At 35.2% G+C, this 26,702-nt stretch overlaps 2 protein-coding genes across 2 annotated transcripts in view; both read right to left on the reverse strand.

The window, feature by feature from the left end:
• Nucleotides 1-2,365: 2,365 nt before the first annotated feature.
• LOC126979762 (uncharacterized) lies at nucleotides 2,366-10,300 on the reverse strand. Its single transcript, XM_050829284.1, has 7 exons — nucleotides 10,208-10,300; nucleotides 7,300-7,427; nucleotides 6,513-6,643; nucleotides 6,220-6,262; nucleotides 4,769-4,892; nucleotides 3,346-3,484; nucleotides 2,366-3,033 (listed from the first exon to the last, which is right to left on the reverse strand). Exons 2-7 carry the CDS (start codon nucleotides 7,425-7,427, stop codon nucleotides 2,366-2,368), a joined length of 1,233 nt encoding a protein of 410 aa, XP_050685241.1. The 5' UTR covers nucleotides 10,208-10,300.
• A 7,607-nt stretch (nucleotides 10,301-17,907) lies between these two features.
• Nucleotides 17,908-26,702, reverse strand: part of LOC126979698 (IQ motif and SEC7 domain-containing protein 1) — a 73,612-nt gene continuing 64,817 nt past the window's right edge. Inside the window, exon 22 of the mRNA XM_050829155.1 lies at nucleotides 17,908-24,870. Within this exon, the coding sequence (XP_050685112.1) occupies nucleotides 24,770-24,870 (101 nt within the window). The 3' untranslated portion in view covers nucleotides 17,908-24,769. The remainder of the gene's footprint in view (nucleotides 24,871-26,702) is intronic.

Below are 26,702 nucleotides of genomic sequence, written 5' to 3' on the forward strand. Positions count from 1 at the left end.
TACAAGTCAGCAGATTGGGATAGGTTGCGTTCATTTTTTGCATCCTACCCTTGGGGCAAGGTTTGTTTCCCTTCGGATGATCCTAGTGCCTGCGCCGTTGCAGTAGCCGATGTGATACTGCAGGGCATGGATATTTTTATACCAAGCTCTGTAGTACCGATCGGTGGCAGATCACAGCCCTGGTTCGATGCGTCAGTTAAAGCAGCATCTGACTGCAAAAAACAGGTATCGAACTTGGGTTACGGCGCTGGGCACAAAGGATCCGATCTGCAAAGTTCTTAAGAGGAAATATAACCGTGCCTCCAGATTTTTTAAGCTTCAAATCACCCGTGCGAAGTTAAAAGTTTAATTTAAGCACGTCGTTAAAATCGGCGAGCAGGTTTCCAGTTACCCAGTTGTCGAAAACTTCAACCAGCCGTCCATGCCGCCGTTGCACATGAGGAATGACACCCTGGCCCATACGGCAAAAGAGAAAGCCGATCTCCTGTGCGCTCTTTTCGCCTGCAAGTCGACTCTTGACGACAACGGAAAAACACCGCAGACCATCCCGCGGTGTCAGAGCTCTATGCCTGAAGTACAGTTCAGACAAAAAACTGTTAGGCGAGCTCTGTTTTCGTTGGACGTCAGGAAGTCGAGCGGGCTGGATGGCATTTCTCCAATCGTGCTTAGAACGTGTGCCCCTGAGTTGACGCCGGCGCTGACGCGTTTATTCCGGCACTCATATCAAAAGGCGTAGTCCCTGACTCATGGAAGTCAGCCCTTGTCCATCCGATCCAAAAAAAAGGAGACAGTTCGGATCCGGCAAACTACAGGCCTATTGTTATAACCTACCTGCTCTCCAAAATCATGGAGAGCATAATTAGCCGCCATCTGTTGGTATACCTAGAGGGTCACCAGTTGATCAACGACCGACAATACGGCTTTCGCCATGGCCGGTCGGCAGGTGATCTTCTGGTATACCTAACACATAGATGGGCTGCGGCTATTGAAAGCAAGGGGGAAGGCCTGGCAGTTAGCCTGGATATAGCGAAGGCCTTTGATCGTGTATGGCACAAGGCGCTCCTCTCAAAACTTCCATCATTTGGGCTTCCCGAGAGCTTATGCAAGTGGATCTCCAGCTTCCTCACTGGGCGCAGCATACAAGTCGTTGTCGACGGTTTTTGCTCGAATCCCAAGCCCGTGAACGCTGGAGGGCCCCAAGGCTGTGTGCTATCTCCCACGCTGTTTCTTCTGCATATCAATGATATGTTGGACACCTCCAACATACATTGCTATGCAGACGACAGCACTGGTGATGTCGTATACACGGGCCATGCAGGTCTCTCTCGGGAAAACGTCGACCAGTGCCGGGAGAAACTTGTGTCTTCTATCGAGTCCTTGTCCAATTTAAACCCCAGAAGACTCAAGTTTGCGCGTTTACCACTAAAAAAACCCCATTTGTCGTATCACCGCTCTTCGATAACACTTCCCTTAAAGCCTCGCCTAGTATCGGAATACTGGGTCTCGAAATCTCGAGCGATTGCCAATTCCGTGGCTATCTGGAGGGCAAAGCCAAATTGGCTTCGAAGAAGCTGGGCGTCATCAATAGAGCACGGCAATACTTCAAGCCGGCCCATATTCTAGCGCTCTACAAAGCGCAGGTCCGGCCACACATGAAGTATCGCTGTCATCTCTGGTCTGGCGAACCCCAGTATCAGCTCGATCCATTTGACCGCGTGCAACGCAGAGCAGCTCGAATTGTCGGAGACCCAGTGCTCTGTGAACGGCTGGATCACTTGGCGTTGCGTAGAGACGTCGCTTCATTGTGTGTCTTCTGCCGCCTTTATCACGGGGAGTGTTCCGAAGAGCTGTTCAACCTGATTCCTGCCGCCGAATTCAACCTTCGCACGACACGCCACAAAGGATATCATCCCCACCATCTGGATGTGTGGCGGTCCTCCACAGTGCGGTTTTCAAGGAGCTTTCTTCCACGTACTACAAAGCTGTGGAATGAGCTTCCTTGAGCGGTGTTTCCGGGACGATACGACAAGGGTACCTTCAAAAAAAGCGCGTACACCTTCCTTAAAGGCCGGCAACGCTCTTGTGATTCCTCTGGTGTTGCAAGAGAATGTGGGCGGCGGTGATCACTTAACACCAGGTACGCTCGTTTGTCCTCCTATTCCATAAAAAAAAATATAAAGTGACAACTCTTTTCGGTGCTTAGACTTGCGCATATAATCTATAAGCTTCAAAAGTATATACTCTTGAGTAGGTATCTCACTCACTAAATAAATTAATGCCATATTTCTAAAAAAACTGTATTTGACTAGAATTATTTATTGCACAGGATTATAATTATAAAAAAAAATCATACTACAAATACAACCTACAAATTATTTTCAAAATTAGTTATACCAACTGCAACACTACCCTCAGTATCTAGCAAATGACACTCTTCAAATTCACTTCTTTTCTCATCATTCTTTTCATAATTATTCTTACAAAGAAAATCATTATCGCATTCAAACTCGTTCCTTCCATCTTCCATCATAGCTTCATCGAAGGATTCTCGGAATCTCTTTTCATTTTCATTGTGGTATTGAAACCTTTCAATTTCAAAATCCGGGGATATAGTTTGTCCTTCATTGACAGTTTCTTTTCCAAGAAGATCCACTGATTCTATCGTTTGATTTATATTTATTTCATTATAATTAGTTCTATTAACACTTTCATTTTTAACTTCGTACTTGACGTCTAAGTTTTCCCGGGTGTCTATAATTGGTTTAATATTCATAAGATTAAAGTTTGGCATCATTCTTAAATCCCATTGATTTGTTTGGACATCTGTTTCTAAATTTAATTGCACATCTTCACTGGCTTTTTTGAAGTTACCAAGGTTGTATTGGATGGGTATTGAAAATGAGGGTAGGTCTAGATGTGAGTTCTGCCGTGTTGGTAATGCTGCTATGTGAATGGCCGGTGCAGTTTGCTTTTTACCCCCATAACTGTTTGAATTCGAAGCTTCCGCCATATTGAGTAGTTGAGGTGAGCTTACTGTAACAAAATACAATATGATTTTTCCGCTTGAAATTATTTTGAAGGGGCAAATTTCAAATTTTCATAATAATTGAAGTGATATTAATGATTGAAGATCTATAGATCCTTAAAACACCTTACTCGGAAGCTCTCCACATGCGTTGGTCATTCGACCTGTAGGAGAACGCCCACGTCTCGTATGACAAGACGATATTAGCACCGCAGTAACATATACACATATCACAATAGATAGAACAATATTCGCACAAAATTGAGCACAAATATTTTTAATTTACTAATTTTGAGAAGATAACAAAGAGGTTAACATACCTGGTATTGTAATGTAGTCTCTCATCTCTAGTGCTAAGGAGGAAGGGGAGCGCTGTTCTGGAGATCTCGGTCGCGGGTATGGTTCACATCCTGACTTCTGTTGCTTTCTCCATTTTGCACGGCGATTTTGGAACCACACCTTTAAATATAAAATATATTATAAATACACTAAATTATGGACAAACAGATTAGAACCAACGGATAACACATTAGTTACTACATATCTGTAGTAATTAAATATACATTTTCAATTTTAGACTATTAAAACTAAAAAACTGATTGTGTCTTATGTCTACTAGGTCCCATAAGATACGAAATAGCGTCAAGGGTAGAAACATATATACTTGGACAATTAATTTTATGCTTTATAATCCTCATATTTTTAAGACCCGAAGCAACTGAAACCTGAATTCCAAATTCTTCTCGTTCTTCTTACATAATAATGTTATAACGGCCTCTGTTGTTGACCTGTTATAGGCCTTCGATCGTGTATGGCACAATGTGCTTATCGCGTAACTTTCATCATATATGCTTCCGGAGAGTTTTTGCAAGTGGATTGCATACTTCCTTTTGGGGCGCAGCATAAAGGACTTTTTTTAAAGTCACTTCTCATATCCGAGCCTATGAACGCTGGTATTTCCCAAGGCTGTTTGCTATCTCCTACGTAATGTTTTTTAAATGCATATCAAACATGCAATTTAATGCCGGTAATAGTACTAAAGATACCGCTTTGACGTTACTACGGCTTCGTACATTTCTCTTGAAATATCATAGGTGAACACCGAAGGAAACTATATCTTCTATTGAATACTCCCTTGATAAAGCCTCGGGATGGGATAAAATAAGTCTTGATGAATTCACTTTCTGAATACTCAAGAAGTTTTACACCTTAACCAATATAATCATCATCATTATCATCATCACCACCAGCCGGAAGACATCCACATCCAAAGGCCTCACTCAAAGATCTCCACGATGATCGGTCCTGCACTGCCGTCATCCAACGTATCCATCCATCCTCATCCTGCGTCTTCTAGTACGTGGTCGTGATTTGCATTCTAGGACTTTTCTTTCCTACCGGCCATCTGTCACTTCAGTTTCGCAAAACATTTCGGCTATGTCGGTGACTTTGGTTCTCCTACGGATCTCATCATTTCTGATTTGATCTCTCAGGGAAACTCCGAGAGTAATGTTATATGCGAACAATTTACCCGTGCCCAATGTAGAAATTCCGGTACTCTGTGAACGGCTCGATCGCTTGGTATTGCGTTGAGGCATCGAATTGATGTTAATTTTAAATTTAAAAAAATATATGTATATTTTTTAGTTCAGTTTTCTACAAAAAGTGTGTTTTTTAGTTTTTTTAACTACTATTTATTTTTTCTTTCTATGTTTTTATTTTAATTTTTGATAAACATGTTACCTGTACTCGAGCTTCCGTAAGGTCAATTCGCATAGCGAGTTCTTCTCTGAAGAAGACGTCAGGGTAGTGAGTTTTGTGAAAGGCAGCTTCTAATTGCTCCAGCTGAATATTTGAAAATGTTGTTCTGGAAGTATTAATTGTGAAAATTTGTATTTTGTTTATTTAATCTTCAGTTAAAATTAAAAATATAAATCCATTTGCAAAGAAATGGGCACTCAAAACATTTCTGAAATTTTAAAACGAGATGATTGATGACTGATCTGTCGTGCTCGGTTGTGTAACGCTCGAGTTGTAAGTAAGCTGCTCGAGTTGACTAAGGGAGCGCGATCAGACAGAACAAAATATACAAAAATTATTCAACATAATTATAATTAGATATTCTAAATGATATTACTTCATGAATATATAACTAAAACAGTAATATATAATTATGACAGTTGACGACAAGCAAGAGAAAGCGAACGAATGAGAAGAAAATTGAACGAAACATAGTGTGTGGTAAATTCCATAAAACTTCATTCATTTATCACTATCATATAATATAATAAAAAAAAAATAAGTACAAAAACAGTTGTATTTCATGTTATTGACCTCGCCATAATGAAGTTGTCACTTCTGTCATGTAGTCCTAAGTGTGGTCAATCTTTCATGCAAATGCTCATACGTGATTGTGGCAAAAACGCATCTTTCTTAAAAAATATTGTACTAATAGGTTTCTTATGCATTGTATTTAGGTTTATATTCAAGCAGAAAAATCGAATCTTAGTGAAAATCACTTTAAAAAAAATAACAATTTGTTTAGATTTGAAAGAGCGACATCCCAAGTCAATTTCCTAATATGCAATATTGAGGTTTTCAACTGTGAAGTAGATCCTGTAAATGAAGCCACAATTTGAGAGTTGAAGAAGACAAATTATCAAGTTTTATAAATATGAAGTCACTCAAACGGTTGGCTCAGTGGAAGAGTGCTCGCACAGAACGCAAGATTCGCTTCGGGTTCGAGTCCCGCATCGTTCATAAATTTTGTTTTCAAATTTAAGTTGTGTAGAAAATACAAATTTAAAGAAATAAATTCAGTACCTCATAATATCTGCTTTTTCAAAATGAACTTCTTAAATATGAATTTTGGTCATTCATAATGTACTCCTAAATTGTAAAAGTAAAGAAAACATTTCATTGATAGAATACTCGCGCATGTAATAGGGATTCAATATTGCAATAATACATAAGGATTTCTTTCACAATTTTGTAGGGATTCCTCAAAAACACATATTTCCTGGAAGAAGTTTTATGGAATTTACTACACACTTTCGTTCAATTATCGCTTTCTCTTGCTTGTCGTCAACAGGCGGTATGCTTTGGATGAAACAACATACTTTTTGATCACGTTTTTTTTACTTATTGCAACAATTATTACAAAAAAATCAGCTGTTCGTTAAATTTACGCTTACCTATATCGTCTCTGTTTTCGTTTAGGCATATCACTTCTCGAACCTGAAATAAATAATAGAAGATATAAGTACTTTTCATAGAAGAAGAAGAATACCATTTATTATTTAAATTCGAAAATGAAAATCACTGTAAAAAGTATTACTAGCTATATAGATGTAAAGTCAATTGGTTCAATTTAATCAAAACATAATGATTAAATAAATCAGGAGTTGGTAATTCATCATTTATCACTCTCAATTATATCTTTATAATTCAGTAGTCTGATGGTCTATACGCCAACTAAAGCACTAACCAGAGCTAGGTGAATATTCCTCGTCTTCTTCATACTGTTGCTTGTCCGGTTCTTCCGCAGGTTCAGGGTTTGTGTAGCTGTCACCTACTTCCGTTTCCTGACGCTCGCAGAGAACAGATCCTGGTCCCAGACTGAAAGATACAAATAGACCTGAGTGAGTGGCGCTGAGTGGCACTACAGACAGACATTTTCATTCATAAGTATAGACGAACCAGCCTTTTGTTAGTCTGAATTGGCTTTAATGAAATATTCCATTGAAAGTACAAAAAGCCAACTAAAGTAATGCCAACAGACGCTCGAGCATGATTTTTTCGACTATTTTACTTGAGGCCGGCTGTTTAGATCATCGACCAATGCGTCCCCCAAAAGATCTCTACGACGATTGGTCCTGCGCTGCCCTCGTCCATACGAGCGATCTTGATCAGATCATGGGTATATCTTGTGGCGGGCCTACCAACACTGCGTCTTTCAGTACGTGGTCGCAATTTGAGGACTTTACTGCCCCAACGGCCACCTGTCCGTCGAACTATGTGCCCTGCCAAATGCCACTTCAGTTTTGGCAACCATCTGACGTTGGCTCTCTTCATTGTCCTTTAAGTGACCATGAGCTTCCTCGTAAAGCCCATAATTTGGGACCACGTCAGCGCTTCGTATGTCATCACTGGCAACACACACTGGTTAAAATATTTTGGGCTGTTTAGATAATTATGGACCTATTAGCAGCATGATTCACTTGAAGTATTAGTGTATAATATAATTTTAAATAATTATATTTTTAACATATTACCCGTTAAATAAATTCGGTATGTTGTAACAGAAGCTAGTAGTTGGTGATACGTCATCATTCAAAATGGCCGCCGAGTCGAACGCTGGCGCGCTTGTTCCACCTTCACGACCGTCCAGCGATTCTTCCATCTTTTATTTTGTGAATAAAATATGTGTGTTATTATATTTTCCTGAATTCTAAAAGCAGTTTAATAAATTACTATGATAAAATCAGTGCTAATACATGATATGGAGCACCTAATGTAGTAAGTCAAATCAAATCAAAATCACTTTATTCATGTAGGTCAAGGAAATGACCCCTATGAATGACAAAATTTTTCTCTTCTTTTTTTATTTACCGCCACTCCGGAAAAGGTTGAGCTTTAATGAGAAAAAGTGGCAAGAAACTCATTACACAGGTAACGCACATTACTAAGCTAAGCCCACGTAGTAAAATGGAAAAAATTTGTAGTTCTCGAGAACGTGAAATTGCATATGGTGTACCCCAAGGTAGCGTGCTAGGCCCCTTATTGTTTTTGTTATATATAAACGACTTGCCCTCAAATATACCATATCCTACGATCTTATTTGCAGATGACAACACTATAGTAATTAGAGGTGACAGCCTGCAACAACTCCAACTAAATATAAATAATGCTCTAGCAAGGACTACACTGGCTTAACTGTAATAATTTGCAAGCAAACCTGCAGAAAACTAAAGTTATAATCTTTCGTTTGCGAGAGACAAAAATCACACCTCAAAAAATTAACGTCACATACAATGACTGTGTTGTAGAAAGTGTTGAATAAATAACAAAATTTTTAGGACTTAACATTGACAGTAAATTAAATTGGAAGGCACATGCAATAGAACTTAGTAAAAAGATAAGTAAATTCTCGTACGCACTTTATGAGATTTCAAAAGTCGCTAATAGACAAACTGTCCTGACAGCATATCATGGATTCGTTGTATGTAATTTTCTAGGGAAACTCATGCGAAAAAGAGATATTTTTTAAAGCCATAAAGAGCTGCATTAGTGTGTGCTGTTTATGTGTAGTCTTAAAATAATAATAAAATATATCAAAATCACTTTCTTCATCTAGGTCAAGGAATGACACTAAGGAATTTCAAAAGTTTTTTTTTATTTTTACATTTACCATCACTTCGGAAAAGGTGGAGCCTTAATGGAAGGAATATAGAGATTCATCGATTTATAAATTTTTATTTTTTAATTAAAATAAGGGGCGAGACGAGCAGGACGTTCAGCTGATGGAAATTGATACGTCCTGCCATTTACAATTGAGTGCCGCTCAGGATTCCTGAAAAACCCAAAAATTCTGAGAGGCACTACAATTGCGCTCGTTACCTTGAGACAAGATGTTGTCTTATTTGCCCAGCAATTTCAATAGCTACGGCGTTATTCAGACCGAAACACAGTAATGTTTACACATTACTGCTTCACTGTTGCTGCGCCGTTGTGGTACCCAATAGTTAGCCGGCACAGTAGTGCAAAAGGATACTTCCACTGGTAAAACTCAAAGTGTTCCGTACCATAAGATATAACACTTAAATACTGTTGTTGAAGAAATAAATTTTAATTTCATCTGCATTGTGGCCAGGTGGGAATTCACATCTTGTTTTTTAAAACTCGCTTTAGGTATTTGGAAGATAGCATTTTGACGTAATTTTTTTTACAATGTATTTGACAAGATTACTTAATGGAAATGTTAGACCAATTTGATGATTATACAGTAGAAAGAATTGAGTACAATATTTATTAATCATTTGATTATATTTTATTTTATTATTTTTAATAACTAATATGAAAATTTAAGATATTACTTGTACTTCTTAATAAAGTAATTAATAAATGGTCGCCCATTATATTAGCTATTAAACGAACGGCTAACGTTCCTGGTCGAATTATGTTTCTAATTTATAGTTTGTGACTGTTTCTTTAAGGGCCGTGGTTGTTAAAATAATATTGTAATTTTTTCGTGTGATAAAAAAATAAGTCACAAGCAATCAAATTAAATTTCTTTTTTTACCGTTGTATAAATTTATCGTACAAAAACCGTTCACCTTTTTTTATTTTGTTTAAATTTAATAAACTTATTATTGGTAACTAGGACGAAGACTCCCTAATTGTGTTGACAATCAAACAACAATTTTGATTTCCTCTTTGTTATCCATCCTTCGTAACATAATCCTGTAAACAAGGTGACTGACCGGTAAGTTACGACAAGCAGTCGGCAACTTAAATTGAATTAAATGCGTATAATTTAGTTAAGTTTATTAAATTATCACTAAATGAGTATAATTTGTTTAGCTTTACAATACAGTTATGTTTGTGCAACCGTTTGAGCGCCATGCTCAGTTTTCGCGGGAAATTATTTTGACAGCTGTCATATTATAACCAAAAGTTGTGACAAAGAATAAGAATTGTGTGGTCCTTTCATCTTACAAATTATATTTTTTTTTATAATGTGCTTAGAATATTAAGACTGGCTGTGAATAAATATTGTTCATTTATTATAGTGTATATATGTATTCAAAATAAAATCTAAAATATAATGTGTATATATAATAATAATAATTTTATAATTTAGTGTTAGGAATTTGAGCTTATTGTTTTGAAATACAAACACATTGTTATAGATTAACGATAATTAAGTAGATATAAGATCAAATTTAATAACATGATTGGAAAAAGTAAATTAAAATTAATAATAACTAAAGAATTTACATTAAATTATGTTAAAATAATATACCTAGAAGTGTTTTTTATTTATTCCTCAACCATTTTTCATTATCAAAACATATTTAAATTAATGAGAATTACAATTAATTATTTATAATAATTATTCAGAAATAGTTTTAGAGAAAAAAGTATTATGAGAAAAATAATGTATAAATCACAAATACTCACCCTCAAAATTGGCTGTGTTCCATGACACTTAAAAACGTTTTTATTTAAAAAAATATGTGGTCGGATGTATCTATTGTCACGTGGTCGTTTATACTGAAGTGAACGCCGATAGCCCGCTGGCGATGGCCGAACAGAGAAAACTGTGGAGTCGATTCTTTGAAAATTTTAAGAAATTAAATAAATCTGAAATTTAGTTTTTATTACTACATATTAAAAGAAGCAATGATGTTTTATAAGTTGTCGAAATATTAAAAAAAAAAAAACAAATAACGTTCTGTTATGCGAACTGTTTTATGCCTCGCCTATACCCCGCACTGCGCTACTCTCTCCCCGCCACTGGTAGAATTCCTACATTGATACACTTTCATTAACAAAACTGCATGTAGTATTTTTGTGTTGTTCGTGGGTATTATTTCCATAAATTTAGGCTGGATTTAAAAAAATATTGTTTTATTTTCAAGTACAAAAAAAGACTACACAATAACGATGTCTTAAGTATTCTATTTAATTAACGATAAACGGTGTATAAACTCAAATAATTGATTAATGTGAAATGTTGCAATCACAGATATATTTAATAAATCCGTGCCTTACCAAAATGTGATTCCTTTGATAGTTTGGCATAAAAATAAAAACAAATAAAATCTGCTTTGAAAACCGTATTTGTTTAAACTAAACAAAATAAAGTATTTGGATCACTTTTGTTCTCAAAATTATAAACAAAGATCAAATAATGTGTAAAATATTTTAGGAAAACTGATGGATTCGACTCCATTCTATTTAAAGCATCGCCTAGAAAACCAATGACGTTTGCTATTACGCTAACACTACAATATAAAAAATCGTTATATAGACGATCCACGTGTGTCTGTACGTTCGGTGTTAAGCCGAGCTCAAGGGGGTGGTGGGAGGTGATACCTTACAAGTGAACATATCGCTTGCAGCCGCAATAAATAGCGTTTTTGTTTTCTTTGATCGACTACTTTGATTTTGATGAAATAATTTGAAATGTCAAAGCAAACTTCATACTGAAACTAATAAAAGTTCTTTTTGTCTTATTCTCGAAGTAGATTAATAAAGAGATCAATTTTATTGTTCTTCATTTGACATTTCAATTTATATTTTGCGAGTGTATAATAAATCAACCACAGTTGAATACATAAATAAAATTTAATATGTCTGTAATGTTAAAATAATTACTTGTTACTAAACACCGGAAACCAGAACAGGGTCATATACCTACCAAAAAATCTGCCTAGACGTATGTTCCGAATAATCACGTAAATGGCTACACTGCTATTGACAATAATTTTACTGTCAGGTAGATAATATTAGAACACCCTCGTGTTCCGCTCTGTTTGTTGGCCGTGGAATGAAGTTCTTTGAAAGCTGCACTTTAGAAGATGAGACGTTCTGATTACTATCTGCTGTCCTGAGCATGATAGTTTAGTTGGTGTTGCGTGGTGCGATGATGTAATATCGTAACAGGGATTAGGTGTAGCTCTTAGGAGACGCTCGTGGGAGATAGCAAACAGGCTTGGAGAATTCGCACGTTCACCGGCATAGGGTCTCAAAACATCTGTCCACAACGATCTGTATACTGCACTAGTTTTTTTTATGACGGACGAGACGAGCAGGACGTTCAGCTGATGGTAATTGATACGCCCTGCCCATTACAATGCAGTGCCGCTCAGGATTCTTGAAAACCCAAGAACTTTGATAGGTACTTCAATTAAGCTCCTCACCTTGAGACTTTAGCTGCTAAGTCCCATTTGCCCAGGAATTTCACTAGCTACGGGGCCCTTCAGACCGAAACACAATAATGCTTACACATTATTGCTGCACGGCAGAAAAAGTCGCCATTGTGGTACCTAAAAGGAGCCTCCCACTGCTTCCAGTGGTTCACTTGCAACACCTCTTGGGAAGCCCATAGTGTGGAAGTTTTAAAAAAAGCGCCTAGTGCCATACTCGATTAAAAGCTCTTATATAGCCATAGCTTTATATATCCATACTAACTGTCAAGTCCCTTGCTTTAGACGGTCCACCTAAGTGTTAGGTACACGAGAAGAATGCAACAACTAACAAGCATATTTGTCGGCTGTCAATTCGCTGCGATCTTCTTAGTTTGGCAAGAGATGATGATTTATGATTCTCTCCTTGATTTATGAGAGAAAGAAGGTTTTAGCAATAGGCCTGTCGTTAGACGGATCCGATCTATTAGCTTTTTTGAAATCGCATGGATATGGGCTCACTCCAACTCATGTTTTGACCGCGGTAAAAGAAATGCCATTCAAACCTCTCGGAATTGACGTCCAAGGACTTGTGGGTCACCGTACTATCAGCATTGTCATTCCAATGTCTCAACGAGTGCGAAATACTGCTCAGAAGATTTGCCTTCCCTTTGCCGTATTGGCCAGCGTGTCATTAAAATATATTCGCAGTTTCATAAGAGCGAATCATTAACTTATTGTCCCTACTACTTGGTTAAGTCGAGTTAGTATGTAAGCCTTTTGTTGGGCGATATATGTATATGCTTTTAGAACATGATACCAGAAAATAACAAATAAATGTTTCACGAAATGCAAAGGAATTGTAAAAAACGGTGATGTGGTCCAGGTTAGTATAACTACAAACTAGGGATAAATACTTATGCATGTATCACATAAACGACCATCTCAATAACTAGTATCATCACAAACTGGAAATAGAGCGACCGTTCTTTGGCTATTTATTTTATATTTTGTTATACGAAATTGGGACGAGATTTTATTAAAAAAAATTATTGCGCCCGTTCTTCTCAGGTCTGAGGCATAAATTTTCGAAAGGGGTGGCAGGTAGTTTTTGATGTTCAATAAGTAATTTTAAATCTGTGATGAATTTGAATTCAAATATTTTTAAAATACCAGTGATTAAATTCAGGCGTCAATAAGTCATGATTTCAAGTAACATTTCGACAAATATGAATCTGGGTTCCGCATATAATCCAAATTTTCCATGTGTGTTTATCGAAAGCGATATTGACAATAAGTCGATTTTGATCCTGGTGAGAGGGATATCAAAAAAAAGGTCGGTCGCAAAATGTGGTTTTTTGCTAAGTTCCTCTTATAGACCCGGTAAGACAGACGAATTGTTTAATAAATCATACCACCTCCTTATTTTCCAACTTGTAAAATAAGGAGGTGGGTGTAAATTAGGAGTTGAAATAAAAATATCTCGCGATGGTTGGTCGTTTTCCACACAACACATCTTGGCACATATTCCAAAATCAGGCCGGAAATGTACTAAAAAAGGCTGTATGTCAAGAAAATGGTTAAATCCAGTTTAGATCTTATCTTACTTGAAATGGAAGGAATTTCGATTCATAGTTTGTTGGTAAGGTTCCGTGATAAACAGACAGAACTAAGTTCATTATGTTAATAAGATTCTATTTCTATCGAAAAATATAGGTGAACTTGTCCTTATCACTGGAGTAATAAACGCAATGCAATGTGTGCGGCCTTATCGCGGTACGCTACGCCTTAGATCTTAGGCTATGAATCAGGTCACGGTTTCACTATTTTCAGAAGATCAATGATGGCTTAAAAATAAGTTGCCCGTGTCACCGTATTTAACTTTTATGCAGACGCTATCGCCTTTCACCGCTGTCAAGAGGAAGAAAGACATCGAAATAAACACAATTTTTGATATTGAACCTTAGTGTAAGTGAATTAATTATATATGTTTACAAATTGACGAATCATATTTTTTTTCTGAAAGTAAAGGACGAGACGAGCAGGACTTAATGGTAATTGATACGCCCTGCCCATTACAAGGCAGTGCCGCTCGGGATTCTTGTAAAACCCAATAATTCTGAACGGCACTACAATTGTGCTCGTCACACGTAGCTACGGCGCCCTTCAGACCGAAACACAGTAATGCTTACACATTACCGCTTCACGGCAGAAATAGGCGCCGTTGTGGTACCCATAATTAGTTTTGGGCTATTTAAATTAAATACAAGGAATACCTCATTAATGTCCAAAAATCAATTTAAAATATTTAAAAAAATAAGATTGTGTTGTGTGGCAATGGCAAGTTTAATTTAACTTTAATTGTATTGTTCCTGAAAAAATTAATTAATTGCTTTAGTTTAAATTTTAGATCCTAGTTTCACTATTTTTCTCTCAGGGTTTCCACGGAAGACCAGCGTTGTGGATTCTTTCGAAACCATAACTATGCTGAGGGCCCATTGGCGTCATTAGATCATAATTAGAATAGTCAATAAACATTTTTTCTTTCTTTCTTTCATAATCTAGCCGGCTTCCCTTGCAAAGGAGCCTCCAATCGGTATTATGATATCTAGGTGATATTATGACAGAAGTCAACCAAGTAATAAATCTCAAATTCATCACTATCTGGACATACTCTTGATGTTTGTAATAGTATGCGACCTGTAATGACGGCCTGTCCTTTAAAAAGGGTGTATTTTATCTGGGATAGTATAGGAAAATCCTTATCCAAAAGGTATATAAAAAATCTGCCTGAAGAACTTTTCGGTATTTTTTGTGTAAGCAATGTTGGCGATTTTGGTTCAACTCAGGTCCGTGTGAGGCTAATTTCGTAGTAGAAATCTGAGCAGCAGAACTTAGTGAAATTAAATTTCAAACCCGCGATCTCTCGGGTTCCCTCCGAGCGCTCTTTCAAACTGAGCCAACCGTTCGAGTACGCATGGATCGTAAATTCTGGTATATCTTGTTCAACTCTCAGGCTGTTGATCTTTTCATAAATTTTGATTATAAATTTAATTTGTATAATCAAACACAGAAGTGAATCACTCACTTTAAAATAACAAATTGTTTAGACTGAGATGATATATTCAGGGGCGTAGGTACCGCCGTATCAATTATACAGGTCCCCCGACGTGCGTAAGCAAAATTAATTAACTTTCTTCAAATTTTTTTTATTTCAGAAATGACAATAGTTAAAAAATTAAAGTCATCATCAGCTATAAATGATTAAATAAATCAGTTCGCCGAAAAAAAGGCAAGGATAGTGTATTTGAATTGTTTGGAATAGATGAATAAATATTTCTTTTAATTTTATTCTAACATTTTTTTCATTCAGCCAAGGCACAGTACGCCACTAGTTATATCCCCATCGGGGTCAGACCAATATGTAGCTGCGGCACAGTTCAGTACTTTACAGCGTTGGGCACGCAGAGCAGGGAAGGCTCTCTTTAACACCACAATACTCACAGGAGCGTCGCCTGTTTTAGGTGGTTGTACGTGCTGTGCTTTTTTGAAGGTACCCATTTCTGTTTTCAGTTTATTTGGAAGAACCTCTCTTGTAAGCCGCGCTGTGGAGGAACGCCATACATCCAGAAGATGGTAATAACCAAGTTTGTAGCGTGTTATAAGAGGTCAGGGAACAGGGGCTAGGGATTTTTTTCTAATTTAAATTCACTCTTTTACGAAGTGATGATAAATGTAAAAAGAAAAGAAAACTTTTGACATTCAAAAGTTTCATTTCCTTGACCTATATAAATAAAGCATGAAGCGAAAACACGTTTCATTGCAGATAAAATTAAAAACAGTAATAATAAAGTAAAAGCGACTTGGAGTGTAATTAACAATGAAACTGGTAGATCGAATTGCCGTAACACCTCTATCTGTTTAAATATTAATAATCGCGTTATAAATTCGGAAATAGAAATTGCAAATGAATTTGATAAATACTTCTCCGAAATCCCGATTGTCACGACCAAATACCTTAACGCTTCGCCAAAAGCAGCATATGATATGCTTAAATTACACGTACCAGTATCTTCTACTGACTTGAAATTTAAGTATGTTACAGGTAGCGATATAATAAAAATCTTCAAATTAATTAACCTAAAAAATACAAAAGACCTATGGGCCATTCGACTAATATTGTTAAATACATACTTGACATTATAGCACCTGAATTAGCAATAATATTTAATGAATGCATAGATGAGGGTGTGTTCCCTGACCTCATGAAATACAGCAAAGTTATACCTTTGTTTAAATCGGGCAGTTCTTTTGACCCTGCTAATTTCAGACCTATTTCAGTGCTGCCTGTTTTTAGTAAAATTTTTGAAAAACTTTTGCTTCAACAGCTACAAATGCATTTTTGTAAATTAATGAACAAAAATAAGTTTGGTTTCACTAGGGGTTTATCAACAATTAATGCGGGTACTAGACTCATTGAGCACATCTTTGACGCCTGGGAAGAGTCACAGGATGCATTGGGCATTTTTTGTGATTTGTCAAAAGCATTTGAATGCGTCCACCATGAAACTTTACTCCTAAAACTAAAGCATTATGGAGTGAAAAATAGAGCCCTAAATCTGTTAAAATCATATTTAAGTGAAAGAGTTCAGATAGTCGATGTAAATGGCAAACGGTCTTCGGGTAAACCTGTGCGAATAGGTGTTCCACAGGGTTCTATTCTCGGTCCTTTCTTGTTTCTTATATATATTAACGATCTACCGTTTGTGGTAGATGATAGCCATGAGATTGTATTGTTTGCTGATGATACTTCACTTATTTTTAAAGTGAAGCGACGTGCGGATATTAATGACAAATAAAGATAGTGCGTTGGTTTGAGACGAATAATCTGCACTTAAACAGTAAAAAAACAAAGTGTTTACGGTTCATTACACCAAACACAGCGGAGGTACAAACCAACGTACTTATAAATGACCAGAGATTGGAACTTGTGGACACTACGGTCTTCCTGGGTATCACGTTAGATAAAAAGCTTCAGTGGGGTCCACATATTACCCATCTAGCAGATAGACTCAGCTCTGCGGCATATGCAGTTAGAAAGATTAGAGAGTACACGAATGTTGCGACCGCTAGATTAGTGTACTTTAGTTATTTTCACAGCATCATGACGTACGGTATATTACTATGGGGTCATGCTGCTGACATTGATATAGTGTTTGCTCTGCAAAAGAGAGCTGTTCGTGCTATATATCAGCTTGGTTATAGACAGTCTCTCAAAGAAAAATTTAAAGAAATAAATATTATGACTGTTTATTGTCAGTACATTTATGAAAATTTAATATATGTTCACAAAAATCGTCACCTTTTTGCTCTTAATAGTGATTTTCATTATTATAACACTAGAAATAAGGGATTGCTTGTAACTAATTCTAGTAGGCTTCATAAGATAGAAGGGTAAATGTATACACTTCTACAATAAAGTCCCAGCCACTGTTCAGGCATTGTCTATAAATAAATTTAAATGTTTTATAAAAAAATGGCTCTGTCGTAAATCCTATTACTCCACTGCTGAATATCTAAATGATCGGACAGCCTGGGACTAGATTGTGATTATTTTATAGCAACTGTACAATATTGTATATTTTTATTGAAAAGAGCGCAAAAAAAAAAGAATGCTGGGAGAGTTTCTTGCGCCGCTTCTTCTATCTCAGAGCGCCATTTGTTTCCGAAGCGGTAGTAGTATCTAGTAGTATAAGAAATGACATCAAAAAGAATTCTAAAGGAATCAATTTTGAGAAAATAAATGCCTTTTTAATGCCTTTTTTTTTTTTTAAAGTAATTTTGATTTGTTTTGGATTTTAAACCCCTTAATCAACTTAGGTCTTAAATATTGAATGAATTATAGGCACATTACGACCCATTTTATATGAAAATATAACATAAGCGGGATCTAAAATAAAACAGCAAATCTCTCATGAATGTTAATTCATATTTAATAAATAAATACATTTCCGTTTTTTTTAAATAAAACTAATGTAAGTGACTTAGTTTTAGCAACTCTCAACAATTTTAATCATATTATACAATATATTGTACGGAGACGCACAACACGTTAATTGCTTATCACTAATATTACAACAACTAAAAATAATATATTAAGAACCTCTTCAGTAATATACATACAAATAATAAATTAGTAAGATTTATGGTACAGAAAATCAAATGGCGCCGATGCGCTTGAACTTGTAATTACATCGTCTGTGGTACGAACTGACAGCTGCCAAATTGACAGAACACATAACGTTGGAATAAAGCGAACACAAAAATAGGTATATCTTTGGCTTCAAGCGAAATTTACAAAGCGTTCCGAACATCACGCGCTCTCCGTTCGTCACAAATATGATATTGTGTGGCCTGATAAATGTAAACAACTGTTATTCTATAGTGTGAATACCTATCAATTATTAAGCTGGTATATCTTAAAAAGATCTTGTTTTTAGCTCACTATTATATACTCCAACACAACCGAAGACACTTTGTAATCGATAATAATTTGCAAACAGGTCAGTGACCGATATGTATCTGATTCGCCACCTCACACCAATAACAGTCAAATTTGAGAAATATTGAATAATTCAAGCACATAATACAATATCCATATTTGTGACGTACATAACATCAAAACCAGACAAAAATATGCCTCGCTTGAAATACACAACTCCTTAATTAAGAACAATATTAAAAGTTACAAATTATCAACTCCAACGACAAAACACTTAATCAATTCCCTTTCCATTGTAATGCATTACAATTTTTATTTAAAAATAGCGTTTATTTTATAGTATAATTCGATCAGAAACTTTTGAAGTAAAAACGTAAAACAATTTTTATTTCCCACTACAAAAATTTATGATGAACATATTAGCGCCTGTTAAACCTTTAAAGTTTCAGTAATTTCACTACATTAACAGGAGCTTATATTTTCTATAAAATAATACGATTTTAAAAATGCAATGTCGATCACAAACTAATTAAATCAAAAAGATATTATATTTGATACAGAGAAAAATTCGAGATTTGTCTATATTATTTAAAATAAAAGGTAAGTCATTAAGAAACGTATTAAACTTAGTAAATGTAAGTGTAAGCAAGTAACTAAAATAGCGCCTTTGATCATTCATAGGTCTAAATAGACTGTGACAGCTGTCAAAACATCACGCAATACACGCACATTACCACAAAGTGACAAATCGCGAGTGTAAGACGTAGCTTGTCCACGCAAACTACAGTAATAAACCTGGTCTGTTTTCATCGGTTGTCTAGCAGCAAGAAGCTCTATCCAGACGTATAAATTATCTAAGCTTAGCACAGGTAACAAACCAATTGTAATTTAAAAAAAAGACATCATTTCTTGACATAACATAAATGATCGACATTGAGAAGAGAGATCCTACACTAAATGGAGATTCATGACAATTGGACAGTTACCCGAGAGTATATATACGTATACGCAGTATTTGTACGTTCGGCGAAAGTTCAGTCAGGTTTCATATAAAAGAACATGTTCCAAATGCTATAGATATACTTCTACAAAAACCTTAACATTTACTTACAATGACGTTCTATACATATAGACAAATCAAGTCCTGTAAAATCAAAGCCAAAACGCCACAAATTACACCATAAAAAGCTGCGACGGCAATATCTTCATATTTACTCCAGTTGTTAAAATATTCATGGTAAATAAGCAACATTGTAAAACATTTATTCAGTTCAGATTTGTATCGGACAGTGACAGCTGTTGACACACGAGTAAGGAGAGAATTGTGCTTACATTGTATTTAAGCACACTTTTCTAGTTCCGCTATCAGATTGCGAAAGATATATATTTAAATGTGTATAGAACATCATTGTTAATTTAAATCAATTTTATAAATTAAAAAATAACCCGCATTTCCAGCCAAAAGTACGGGCCCTTAAAATAGAGCAGTAGGTATAAATGCTAGAGTTATATCGATAACATTCAAAACAATACGAGACGCATTAAGAGAGAGTAAAAACTTTCAAAAAGTTCCACAATTCAACAAGTCAATTCATTTTTCTATCTACCCTCGTATAAAATAGTAGAAACAACGAGCCTAAGCAACCAGTACAAATGAAAACTACATTAAACGATGTTAAGCTAAACACAGTTTAGGTATTGAGTTAGGAACTAATAATAAATTGTTTAAATGACCAAACAAACTTCTTAGAATTTTATTGATGATTATATACGTGCACATATATTGAAGAATATAATTTTTCAAATCGTTTATTGAAATGTTTTTTTGGACAATGTGCATTTAGCGTCAAAAACTAATGTCCATGCAGTTGCTATCAGCTATTACATTGTAAATTTTTATTAAATGGCCCGAGAAATGGGAGAAATCTAGTAAAGCATAAAGACTCTTATCCACTAGGGAACATTTAGAGCGCAACACGTGCCGCTCAACATTGCGACGTTGCCAGCTGGCGGCCGTAATGGCGCCCGGCTTGTTGTTTGTTTCCGTGCAACTAGCAACATGCAGTTGGGCATAAATTATTATAAACACTGCAGCTAAAATCAACACTAATTCCTCAGGCGACATGTTGTCGACAACTGATCAAGCAATCAAGACAGATAACATTGTTAAAAGTTCCGCGCTGTTCTGCACTTTCAACATGTTGCGCGCCAAATGTTGCCTAGTGGATATGAGGCTTAAATAATAATATGATTAGACATGATAATTGGACATCATTGTAGTACAATTCCAACAGAACAACTCGAAACCGACGAAAATATCCCCCTTTTCCCCACTAGTTACCTGTCTACAGCTATCTCCGTTATTGCGACATTTACAATTATATAGATATAATAATCACGAGAGCGAGGGGGCAGTTCCTGCGGAGTGTAAGTATTGGTTAGTAATTAAATAAAGCTAGCATGTACCAGAGACAGATACAATATGCTAGAGCATAGACAACTTATTTTAGCCATAAAACTTGGTGGTTTCTGAAGGCATTAAAAAATCTGTGAATATATAATATTAATTTCGTGGAGCAAGGTTTAAAAAATTTTAATAACCGATACTCCTTTTTATTAATGTGTACTCTTTATTTAGTTTCTCTGATAGCAGACATCCTCTATATCGGCCAGAGAAAGTTGGCAACCCTACTTGCGCTGTCAATGCTTTGAAGCGTCACAGTAACTTTGTAGTTTTTACTATTATTACGGAATATAGCTTGATTTATGTTTGAACCAATCGTCAACAATACTTCATTTATGGTAAGTAAATCATCAACTGACCGTTATTCAAAATCTAGATATAAAATATATTATCTTCTTCATTAAATACACTACAACTTGTTCAACATAATATTGCATCTGTGTAAGTACTGTCAAAGAGCAAGCTTTACTTAACTAGTGTACAGATGTCAATGTATTCACAACACGAATTTGTATTTGACAGATTATAGTTTTACGTACATATTACAAACAAATTATAAAAATATTTTTTTTTTATAATTATATTAATATTATTCTTTTTTAAATATTGATTTAGTTTAGTATTGCTTTTGTTTGCATTATCATACGCTATATTATGTGCAATGTTATAGATGCCAGTTCCCAGCTTCTACATACACTACTACAGACACGTGTGCACTCAGCGGACAGCAAGCATCGACTGATGAGTGACTCATCAGCGACACTGTTGTCGTTTGGTCTGTACCAATAAAGAGCGTGTTCACGACTCATGTAGTAAGTGCGTTCTAATAGACTAAACACATGGTCGGATTTGGTCCGACCGAACCATCGGACGAGGGCATGTACAGAACCATATTCGATGCTATGTCGCATTTTCCATCGCACAAAATTATTGTTTTAAACGTCTGGACCGTACTGAATACGACGCCTGACCGATCGGTGCGAGGCGCTCACCAGACCGTCCGATGGTCCGGCTGTACCAAATTCGACCATGAGTTTAGTCTATAAGATTTATCGAATAGGACTTCATATTGCAATAGTTAATAAATTAGTTAAGAGGGTTACTATATTTTTTAAATATCATTGGTACGTAAGTCTCTTATACTGATCGTTAACATTTAAATATTCTCCATTTCAAGGTAACTTACAAAGGTAAAAAACTTAAGTACTGAGAACGGTATGACAATAATTATAAATTAATATATATTTGTGGACAGGAGAAATGCAATGGACGACTATATTAAACTTTAATATTGAATTCCTACTCACGTAATAAGAAATTTAAAACTTTACTAACACTAATATTATATAATTTCAACAACGTTTGAATAAATTCGTAATATAAGTATGTATGTATGTTTGTGAGTCGGTCGAGTGCCAAAGTTATCAATAATTTATTGTGTATTATTGCATCTATTATCAACGTATATACAAATTACACTAATAATTAATTGATATATAAATATTTATGTGGCAACATTAGAATCATTTTGTGTAAAAGGCTCCGAAGCATTCTTAACTGCATTCAAATAAAAATCTATAAATTGACTAGCTGTCCCAGCAAACGTTGTATTGCCGTATAATTTAATAAAAAAAAATTGCAAAAAAAAAAAAAAACTACCCGATATGCACACAAAATTTTTGGCAACATTTTGAACCGCATTTAAAAACAAATAACTCAAAACACTGCAGAATTATATTAAACAAACTATTTAGGACTATGGTTAGGTGGAATTTAATAAAATTAGATATATCTATTTCGGGCTAACTTTAAAAAAAAAATACTTTATTCGTTAGTTTTGTACAATTCAATGTTAAATTAAATTATAAAATTTCGTAAGCAAAATTTAAATGATAAAATTTATAGAACCTAACAATTGACACAAACCCTCGCGCAACCAACGCTGGAAAAAATTAAAAAAAAAAAGTATAATAATTGCAGTAAGTTAGTTATATAACCATACGTCAATTTCATTTAAATCATTTCAGCGTTCAAATGATCTTTAATCAATAACATCAATCAACAACACCTCAAGTCTCAATCATAATGTTATTATTTTCATTGTGTTTATTATTTTACACAAAATGACTCAAAACGGCTCACATCAAAATATATATAAATGATATATTTGGTAACATACAATCTTATTTAATCCAAAAAACACTATCCTACTTCTCTCGAGTAATTCAGAATTATATTTTAAGCTTATTTTCTCGACCTGGTAGCGACTTTTCAATTCGCAACATTTTCCAAGCAATTTGCCATTCAGCCGTTATGTGGGTAGATCACATTTATATATGTTATCTCGCTCTCTCTAATGTTATTTCAATATTTTTGTCCTTGTTTTGAATACTAATAAAATATTACTTTTTGCCCGGTTTATCAGCAGTGCAATAATGTTTCATAATATATTGTATGAATTAATACAATTAATTACTATTATTAGCACATTTAGTCACCAGAATATAGTTTCATTTTGTGTTTTCGCATCACCAACAACAGATACCCTGACACAAACATTATATTATGCCTAATACCTTCACTTTATCAGCTCTTCACAATAATCCATGCGTTTTAATAACTTTTTTCCAGATAACATTAATAAATGAACTGCGGAACAAGATGCTGATAAGACTCATATACAAAATACTATTAATATTTTTTTAGTACAACGCTCCTGTCATTTCTCTGGTGTTGCAAGTGATCACTTAACATCAGGTACGCTCATTGGTCCTTCTCTTCCATAATTTTTTCCTTTTTAGAACTTTTGACAAACAACAGGTAAAGAATACATTAATTGATTCTTAATCATTCACAACCAAAGTTTTAGCCAAAAATAATATTATTCTCGATACAATAAACAAGACTTCTAAAAATATATAAATGATGCATTCTATTAATCTATATTAATTTATGCTTCTCTTTCAAATATGGCAGAAAATAACATTTCTGTAACGGCTGATTCCAAACATGATATTCTTCGAAAGTTTAATTTACTTTCACATTTATTTACCTTTTTTAAAGTTGAAAATAACGTTAAAATTTGTTTCTCAATACGTATTAAACAATCTTATTTTCATTGTATTTAAGACACAGATTATTGCGAGCGAGCTTTCGTAAAATTACGTACTTGCCTTAAATCTAATAGAATTCAAGATGGCACTTAAGGTTTATAGATCGTAATATTCCAACGACTTAACTGTAATTCACTTGTGAATCAATATTAATAACTCACTTATGCTTCGATCATTGATTTTGAATCTATCGAATTCCATTTAAATTAATAAGAATTCAATAATATTCGACGCCACATAATATGTAGTTTTACATAAACTTAGATCTTATTTTATCAGAGAAGAGATGTTAAAAGTCGATTTTTAAATAAGTATTTTCCGTCTCTTAGATCATTTATACGTCTAGATAGACTGTGACAGCTGTGTCGAAAAAAATTGAGGTTAGCAATTAATCTCTATTGTGAATAATACACGCACACTTACACATGACATACAATTTGCGAGTGTAAGATGTAGCTTGTCTTGTAAGTAATAAATGTGGCCAGTTCTCATCGGTTGTCTATAATAAGCAAGTGGCTCTATCTAGATGTATAAATCATCTAAGATCTTTATTTATATGTATGTTAATGTGTTAATTTTAAATTCATATTTCTATCTAATCTCGCTGTTTACGTAACGCACGCCATCTTGTGGTGCAAATGTTAAAACTCTGCAACAGTTGCCTCCGCGAAAGATCTCGAAGCAGTCGAGATATGAATCGATTATTGTTTATAATCGAGTGAATCGTAGCCAATCAATTATTGTTCGTATCGTTTAAACTTCTGTGCTCTTTCCCACTTGGCTCTTGGTGTCGGGGATACCGGACGCGCTCAATTTACGCTGACGTCCCGGGAATATACCTCCAAATAACCGACCTGTAAACAAAATTATTAAATACATTATTAATTGGCGACCATGCATTAAAATTTGGTCCGTGCTATCTGAGACTGTGTAAAAGTAATAAAATATCGATAGACTGATCGAGAATGTTGAAAATATAATTTTCTTCACCTAAACAAATGAATACAAAATTTCACATCAGAATTTAAAATATTTTTTATTAATAAGTAAGTTTGACAGTTGTTTTTCGTTTTTCCACTAGTTTTTTTCAGTTCTCTTAATTAAATAATATCAAAACAGAAGAGATTTTTGTGCAGAAATTAAATTTGTAATTAATAATATTATTCATTACTTAGAAAAAGGTCAGGAATCGAAATAAAAACTATAAAATTTTCAAGTTAGTTCAAAGTACACACTGCAAAATCCGATTAAAATCGGTTCATCGTCATATGTATATATGTCAGAGAAAGCTGTATTTTGTGTTGATTGTTGTTTTCGTGCACAATATTATGACATTTTTTATTACTTTTAAATTCTTAATTTAATTTTATTTCAATTGATACTTTCTATAGCTTTAAAACCTTACTAATCTAATAATTTACCAGTGGGAGGCTCTTGCAACGGATGCCGGCTAAATTATGGGTACCACAACGGCGCCTTTTTCTGCATTCAAGCAGTAATGTTTAAACATTAGTGTGATTCGGTCTGAAGGGCGCCGTAGCTAGTGAAATTATTGGGCAAATGAGGCTAACATCTTATGTCTCAAGGTGACGAGCGCAATGCCGCGTAGTGCCGCTTAGATCTTTTGCGAAACATTTCATGTTGGTTGGATAATTAATGTAAGATCCGTCCAAATGAAAAATGTTTGAAAAATTTGGGTTTGCCCTCCAGATGGCCACGGAATTGGCAATCGCTCGAGATTTCGAGCTTTTCTTTCCCAGTATTTCGATACTAGGCGAGGCTTTAATGGAAGTACAAAAGAAGAAGCAATTGTACAAACCTCAGTGGTTTTTATTGCTTTGAAACCGCAATGTAAAATTTGTTTTTTTTTTTATTAATAAATATACTAGTCAAAACAAAATAAGGGCCACTTGATTTTTTTGGCCTCGCTAGCGATAATTTATTTTTTATGCATTCTCAAGTAGCTGATAATTTATTGTGTAATTACCTTATTTGTTTACACACATTTTTTGAGTATTCCACCCGCATAATTGTTTAAAGTGGGTAGTTTTAGATAATTTAATGTAACCACTTGATTCTACCTGATTTTAAGATGGATTTCAACTCAGTCAAATTGACGATTCTCTCAGGAACACTGTTAGTTAGTGGCTGAATTAACATTTAAAAAAAAGTTATGCCGAGAATTCGAAGTCATATGGACTTGCCAACCGTAACTAGGGCCGTAACATTGCTTCAAGAAGGCCATTCGCAGCGTTCTGTGACGTTGCAGCTGGGTTTTTCCCGGCGAGCGATCCAGAATGCTTGGAATCGTTTTCAAGAGACTGGGAGACTAACCAGGAGACGGGGATCTGGCAGAGTTCGAGCAACTACAGCACAGGAGGACCGCTACGTGCGCTTGACTGCGCGTAGAGAACGCTGTATAACAGCCCGTTCCTTACAAAACCGTTTGCGGCAGGCGACCGGTACACGTGTTAGTGATCAAACTATTAGAAATCGTTTGCACGAGGACCAGCAGTTCTCCAGGAGACGCGTAGTGCGGATACCATTAACAAGTGCTCATCATGCAAACCGCTTATCATTCGCAAGGCAGCATCTGGCGTGGGATATGAATGATTGGAGGACAGTATTGTTTACGGATGAGTGCAAAGTTAAATTTTTTAGTGATGACCGTCGCATTAGGGTCTGG

This window comes from Leptidea sinapis, chromosome 4 (assembly GCF_905404315.1).
Source record: "Leptidea sinapis chromosome 4, ilLepSina1.1, whole genome shotgun sequence".
NCBI lineage: Eukaryota > Metazoa > Arthropoda > Insecta > Lepidoptera > Pieridae > Leptidea > Leptidea sinapis.

Bases quoted from the DNA above. Each gene is read 5' to 3' on its own strand.
- LOC126979762 (XM_050829284.1), bottom strand. From the start codon at position 7,427: ATGGAAGAATCGCTGGACGGTCGTGAAGGTGGAACAAGCGCGCCAGCG. The intron at 4,893-6,219 runs GTAAGCGTAAAT...TAATACTTCCAG, and splicing joins CGAAAACAGAGACGATATAG to AACAACATTTTCAAATATTC. The intron at 3,034-3,345 runs GTATGTTAACCT...ATTTTGTTACAG, and splicing joins AGACTACATTACAATACCAG to TAAGCTCACCTCAACTACTC.